Source organism: Monopterus albus, unplaced genomic scaffold (assembly GCF_001952655.1).
Source record: "Monopterus albus unplaced genomic scaffold, M_albus_1.0 scaffold220.1, whole genome shotgun sequence".
Classification (NCBI taxonomy): domain Eukaryota; kingdom Metazoa; phylum Chordata; class Actinopteri; order Synbranchiformes; family Synbranchidae; genus Monopterus; species Monopterus albus.
Genome location: NW_018128100.1, coordinates 671600 through 678827, shown reverse-complemented (window position 1 = coordinate 678827; position 7228 = coordinate 671600). Strand labels below are relative to the sequence as shown.

General features: G+C 42.8%; 1 protein-coding gene across 3 annotated transcripts in view; it reads right to left on the bottom strand.

The window, feature by feature from the left end:
• The window catches only part of xrn2 (5'-3' exoribonuclease 2), a 33946-nt gene that overhangs the window by 22422 nt on the left and 4296 nt on the right, over nucleotides 1-7228 (bottom strand). For 2 of the 3 annotated variants that reach the window (XM_020619459.1, XM_020619461.1), the window contains exons 11-17: nucleotides 6921-7054; nucleotides 6085-6142; nucleotides 5852-5959; nucleotides 5657-5701; nucleotides 4887-5030; nucleotides 4552-4596; nucleotides 4127-4221 (exon numbers count right to left, since the gene is read on the bottom strand). In XM_020619459.1, coding sequence (XP_020475115.1) covers nucleotides 4127-4221; nucleotides 4552-4596; nucleotides 4887-5030; nucleotides 5657-5701; nucleotides 5852-5959; nucleotides 6085-6142; nucleotides 6921-7054 — 629 coding nt within the window. The remainder of the gene's footprint in view (nucleotides 1-4126; nucleotides 4222-4551; nucleotides 4597-4886; nucleotides 5031-5656; nucleotides 5702-5851; nucleotides 5960-6084; nucleotides 6143-6920; nucleotides 7055-7228) is intronic. The other variant, XM_020619460.1, reaches the window with a different exon arrangement.

Sequence of the window (7228 nt, the reverse complement as noted above, 5' to 3'; positions counted from 1 at the left end):
AAACATTTAAACAAAGACAACTTCAAAAGTGGTTCCCAGCTCATGCATCCAGAGGTGATTTTCTCCCATTAGACAGAAGACAAATCTGGAGAAAACTAGCTGAAACTGTGAATGACCACAAAATTCGCCACGGACAAAACTATGGCCTGAAGCTTTCATTCCAAACACAGCTGTACTTTTTTTTTTGAGTCACTACATCTGAGCATCAGCTTCACAATTTGGTGGATTTGTGTTAAAATTAGTTGACAGCAACGTTTAGATGAAAACACACCAAGGCCCCCAGACACAGCAGAGCACTATTAGAACATCACGTCTGCTCATAAACTAGTTTTGCAGATGCTGTTCTGTTCATCTAAAGGCTGAAACACTGCACCAACTTCCTCACTGCTGCTGGAATAATTTAATGGCTTTGACTTCGTGCTAGATTTGGGGTGGCGATGCCGTTCTGCACACATAATCAAGGCAGTCCGGCATCTGTGTCGTGGATCCTCAGAGTGGCCCGCAGGGAGTGCCGACTCCTGAGAGGAAAGCCGCCATGAATACCAATTTAGCCCGATGGATTTAGCAGCTTTGATGAGTGCGTCACAGAGGAATTTACTCAAATTTTCCTGCTTTCCATATTAATCACGTGCAGAGGGAGGTGGGAGCTGTTCAGTCCGCATCAGAGCCTTCAGTGACTGAGCAGCATCCTGGTTGGACAAAAAAAAAAAACCCAAACAAACTTCATCTAGACTGCAGCTCTGCAATAATCATTACGTTTCCATGACTATCACATACATACAGGATAGATGTGCATTATCATGGTTATGTTTTACTCAGTTTGCTCAGTGTGAGTCAGGCAGATCAGTAACTTGTGCATCTGACTCTATAGAAGATGGTTCCGTCACCTGTCAGATCACAGGTTTGTGCAACTGTAGGATGATTAACTGCACAGAAATTTTCTGTTCTGCATAAACAAGCTGTCATACCTTGTTGTGTTGCTCCCTGGACTGCATCCTCATGTCGTAGGCCTGGTGCCGGGCATTCTGGACGGGCTCAGGTCGGTCTCTTCGCCCCAGGGCCTGGGGGGCGAACTGGCCCGTGGTCAGGTAGGCAGGGCCTTGCTGCTCAGCCTGTAGTTACAGGAAGAAAAAAAAAAAAAACAAACAAACAACCGTCATCTGCACAGAGACTCAAAATACCAACACTGAGCATTACAGTAGCTGTATCACATACATGTTGAACTGTGTGTGTGTAGGGGAGGTGGCAGAGAGTCAAAAAGCTTGTGCTGCACCACTGTGGCATTAATGAGTACCTCTCGCTGGTTCTGTTTGTTAACGCCACCTTCCCTGACTGAAGCTGGTCGGGGAAGACTCCCTTTTAAGGCATTGTATTAACCACGCACAGTCAGAAAGTTCCCTGTATTGATGAGATTGTGATGCTAGTAATTTTTTATAGAATACCCACAGGACCAACAGGTTTATGCAGTTTCTTTTGCCATTCTTTCCATTTCCAGTGTGAATTAGTCGGCACAAAGTGCTGCTCTCTATCACACTACAAACATTAAATCAGACAAAAGCAGATCTGGAACTTGCACAGAATAACAGTTCACTCTCGCATACAATAAATTCTGTTAAGCTTCATTTTCTGGAAAGATGCTTCAACCTCAGACTTTACCAATGTATTTAATTAACTAAGGTATTTTAATTGAACATCAATATGAATGATGTTTAATCTGTATCATCACCTAGCGACATTAAATTGTAAGTTGTGACAATGACACATTTGTTGGATTTGTGAGGCAGCTAAAATCGTTCCTTTCATGACAGACCAACCAAAACCGTTCTCCGTGATGAAAACCAGCAGAAAAAACCTAAACATCTGGGACAAACACACTTAGCAAACAGTTTTATAAAGAACAATCCCTTTCCTGATTGTATTAGATCAAGAACAAAAGAAAAAAGTGCTAGTTAAGCACTAATTTAAAAAAAAATGTCACAATTACATAGATTTTCATAGTGTAAGAGATGTCGCTAGTGTCAGCTGATTCAACATAAACAGAAATGAAGAGAAATAAACTCTTATCCTCATCACTGCAGAGTCCCACTGACTTTGTACAGTTAGTGGGGAAAGGCATACCCCAGCAGCAGCATCAATCTGTTTTACTCACTTTCATCCTTTTTCGTTTCTCTTTCATTCTTCTCTTGAAATTTTCCTGCAAGAAAGAAAATGTGACTGTGAAAACATGGACTTAGTAAAATGGGCACAAACCAGTGTCACACATTCACCACTTATCGTCTACACTGGGGCACATTAGCCGACCTGCAGCTAGCTGTGTGTGATCACACAGAACTAAGTGCCTTACATCATCTTCCTTGCGTTTCCTGAAGATGTTGTCCTCGGCCACGCCCACCGCCTGCATGATCAACTCGACCCGCTCCAGGTTGACGAAGCCGTTTTCCGTTAGGTAACCCTATGGAAACACACAGGTCTGGTCATTTTTTTTTGGTGAGCCTCTTGAACTGCGTTTCCCAGCATGCTTCCCTGTGATGGGGTGTGAGCCTACTGCTTACAGTGCTCAGCTAAGTGACAATACTCACTCCGGTTCTGTGCACAACATCTTTGTAGATGCCGACCAATCGATCTATCGCTCCCTCTCTGGAGGAAACACAGCGAAGAATTAATCAGTGCACATTTAAATCAGAATCAGGGTCGTGCATTTAATCTGGTAGTGATTTATATTAGGCAGCAGCAGGAAATTTGGCAGGTACCCAACAAGCATTTGGAGCCAGATCAAGACAACAGAGATTCTCACACCAGTTTTCAGGCTGAGCCTAAAGTGAAATAATGTCAGGATTACACTGCATTCACACACACATGGAGACAGAGTAGGTGCCTGTATCTGGCCTTCTGTGACTCTGTACTTCTGGGGATATGCCGTATGTGACCAGTCAGTTATTGGCGATTTGCTTCCACATGTCATTCTTGACTTTGATGCTACCAATAACTAATTAAAGAAACATCATAGAGAACTGCGAAGCTGGAGGCTGTGACAGTAAGACTGTTCTCCAGTTTGTTTGAAATTCCCTCATGTAGCGTAACGTAACTGGGCACAGGGCTAGCTGGCGCAGCCGTTTACTCCATATGTGAGAACACACCATTACAATTAGCAAAAGGTGAGAAATCAGGTCGTCTTCTACACAGAGAGCAGAGAAGACACCTGAACTAACTAAAGCAACAGGTGTCATGAAATTAACCCTGCTTCTGTAAAGTTTAAGTCAAGCTGAAGTTCAACGTACTTCTGGGTCAACTTCCTCTCACTGCAGAATTATTTGTAACAAACCTCAGAGATGTTTGGCTTCCTCAGACCAACAAACATAACTGCTACCACAATCCTGAAACTGAATTCAAAATGTAACATAACTATAACACAAGACATTTGTAATGTAGCTAAACTACTTATATAAAGCTCTAGCCAAAAATCTTCTACTAAGAGATGAGCTATGAAAATACTCAGTGACAATATATGAATGACAAGATACTAACTTCTAAGGTAACTAACTGCTATGCATGAATTGTGTATGTTTTGTGTTGTTTCTGACTATATAAAAGCCATACTGTAGATATTAGTCCAGGATAGGGTTTTACAATGCAGAATTGTGTACAACATGAATGCGTAAAATATAACATCCAAGTCCATTGTCCTTTGATCAGTTCAGTTCCCTGCAGTTTCACTCTGTCACCACTCGCTTTCTATGAACTGAACTGATCTATGCAGCAATACTTCAATCTTGTCAGTAATGATACTGAATAAAAGTAAGTATTACTCTGTCACCACTCGCTTTCTTCCATCCTCAATTCGGCTGCAATGTCTCTCTCTCACGACTTCTTGACTACATGACTGATCTCAGTACCTCTGAGTCCCTCCTCATGAGGGTCAGAACACAACTGGGTCATAACCAGTATTGTCATCAAGGTGAGCATCAGCTTCACTTGCACTCCCTCCTCATCCAAGGACTCCCTTGGATCACATCGTCTCCTTATGGAATCAGGATCAGCTCCAAGCCATCTCTGTCCTGGGGGGCTTTCACCATGTTATAATTACTCAGGAAGCAGCTTGAAGTCAGTACAACTTATGAAGATTTACCTGACATTGTCTTCAGGCTCTGGCTCGCTGTCACTGTCCTCAGCTTTCCTCTTCAACCCCCTGCTCTCTGCAATGTCACTGGGCCCTGCAGATGACTGCACAGGGTGACGAGAAACATATAAACAAAATAAAAACCAAAGCAGATGTTTTTAGTCAGTGCCACAGCCGTTCTAACAAAACGGAACTTCAAGAATCTTAATTTACTGCCAATATAATCAGTCAAAATGACATCAACATTTGGAGCAGAGAAAATGAGCCGTTGTACCATTTTCAGAAACTAATTTTAAGTGTCTCTCTTTTGCCAGTCAGTGTTTCAGGGCTTAAAACACAAAATCCAGCAAGTCATATTTTCATGACACAGTATATGTGTATGTGCCCGCCACGGCTACCATCGTCATCCTTCTTCCATTTGGATAAGAACTTACGTTGCCTCCGTTCCGCATCAGAGCCTTCAGTGACTGAGCAGCATCCTGGTTGGACAAAAAAAAAAAACCCAAACAAACTTCATCTAGACTGCAGCTCTGCAATAATCATTACGTTTCCATGACTATCGCATACATACAGGATAGATGTGCATTATCATGGTTATGTTTTACTCAGTTTGCTCAGTGTGAGTCAGGCAGATCAGTAACTTGTGCATCTGACTCTATAGAAGATGGTTCTACTCAGCACCTGCCGGATCACAGGTTTGTGCACTTCCAAACTTTAGGATGATTAACTGCACAAAAATTCTCTGTTCTGCATAAACAAGCTGTCATACCTTGTTGTGTTGCTCCCTGGACTGCATCCTCATGTCGTAGGCCTGGTGCCGGGCATTCTGGACGGGCTCAGGTCGGTCTCTTCGCCCCAGGGCCTGGGGGGCGAACTGGCCCGTGGTCAGGTAGGCAGGGCCTTGCTGCTCAGCCTGCAGTTACAGGAAGAAAAAAAAAAAAAACAAACAAACAACCGTCATCTGCACAGAGACTCAAAATACCAACACTGAGCATTACAGTAGCTGTATCACATACATGTTGAACCTCAGACTTTACCAATGTATTTAATTAACTAAGGTATTTTAATTGAACATCAATATGAATGATGTTTAATCTGTATCATCACCTAGCGACATTAAATTGTAAGTTGTGACAATGACACATTTGTTGGATTTGTGAGGCAGCTAAAATCGTTCCTTTCATGACAGACCAACCAAAACCGTTCTCCGTGATGAAAACCAGCAGAAAAAACCTAAACATCTGGGACAAACACACTTAGCAAACAGTTTTATAAAGAACAATCCCTTTCCTGATCGTATTAGATTAAGAACAAAAGAAAAAAGTGCTAGTTAAGCACTAATTTAAAAAAAAATGTCACAATTACATAGATTTTCATAGTGTAAGAGATGTCGCTAGTGTCAGCTGATTCAACATAAACAGAAATGAAGAGAAATAAACTCTTATCCTCATCACTGCAGAGTCCCACTGACTTTGTACAGTTTTGACAGTTAGTGGGGAAAGGAATACCCCAGCAGCAGTATCAGTCTGTTTTACTCACTTTCATCCTTTTTCGTTTCTCTTTCATTCTTCTCTTGAAATTTTCCTGCAAGAAAGAAAATGTGACTGTGAAAACATGGACTTAGTAAAATGGGCACAAACCAGTGTCACACATTCACCACTTATCGTCTACACTGGGGCACATTAGCCGACCTGCAGCTAGCTGTGTGTGATCACACAGAACTAAGTGCCTTACATCATCTTCCTTGCGTTTCCTGAAGATGTTGTCCTCGGCCACGCCCACCGCCTGCATGATCAACTCGACCCGCTCCAGGTTGACGAAGCCGTTTTCCGTTAGGTAACCCTATGGAAACACACAGGTCTGGTCATTTTTTTGGTGAGCCTCTTGAACTGCGTTTCCCAGCATGCTTCCCTGTGATGGGGTGTGAGCCTACTGCTTACAGTGCTCAGCTAAGTGACAATACTCACTCCGGTTCTGTGCACAACATCTTTGTAGATGCCGACCAATCGATCTATCGCTCCCTCTCTGGAGGAAACACAGCGAAGAATTAATCAGTGCACATTTAAATCAGAATCAGGGTCGTGCATTTAATCTGGTAGTGATTTATATTAGGCAGCAGCAGGAAATTTGGCAGGTACCCAACAAGCATTTGGAGCCAGATCAAGACAACAGAGATTCTCACACCAGTTTTCAGGCTGAGCCTAAAGTGAAATAATGTCAGGATTACACTGCATTCACACACACATGGAGACAGAGTAGGTGCCTGTATCTGGCCTTCTGTGACTCTGTACTTCTGGGGATATGCCGTATGTGACCAGTCAGTTATTGGCAATTTGCTTCCACATGTCATTCTTGACTTTGATGCTACCAATAACTAATTAAAGAAACATCATAGAGAACTGCGAAGCTGGAGGCTGTGACAGTAAGACTGTTCTCCAGTTTGTTTGAAATTCCCTCATGTAGCATAACGTAACTGGGCACAGGGCTAGCTGGCGCAGCCGTTTACTCCATATGTGAGAACACACCATTACAATTAGCAAAAGGTGAGAAATCAGGTCGTCTTCTACACAGAGAGCAGAGAAGACACCTGCACTAACTAAAGCAACAGGTGTCATGAAATTAACCCTGCTTCTGTGAAGTTTAAGTCAAGCTGAAGTTCAACGTACTTCTGGGTCAACTTCCTCTCACTGCAGAATTATTTGTAACAAACCTCAGAGATGTTTGGCTTCCTCAGACCAACAAACATAACTGCTACCACTTCACACACACACACACACACACACACAAGTGTCCTGAGGCTCACCTGATTTCTAAGGACGGCAAGTGTGGTAGGAAGTCATTTCCAACAAAGAAACACATGAAAACCCAGTCGTCTATGCTCCTCTCAAAGTCGAAGGGAAATGGCAGGCTGGCCATGGTCAGCTCTCTGGCGAGGTACTGAAAACACCAACGTACAACAGAATTCAGTGACTATTTCGGAGGCCAAAGTTTGCTTCTGTTCCAGTTCTACTTCAAACATTATCTGCATAAGTAAATCACAAAGGACAATTATGCTGCAACTTATTTTTGAGAAGCATCTCTCCACTCTAACTTCATGTTTGGGTCAGAACG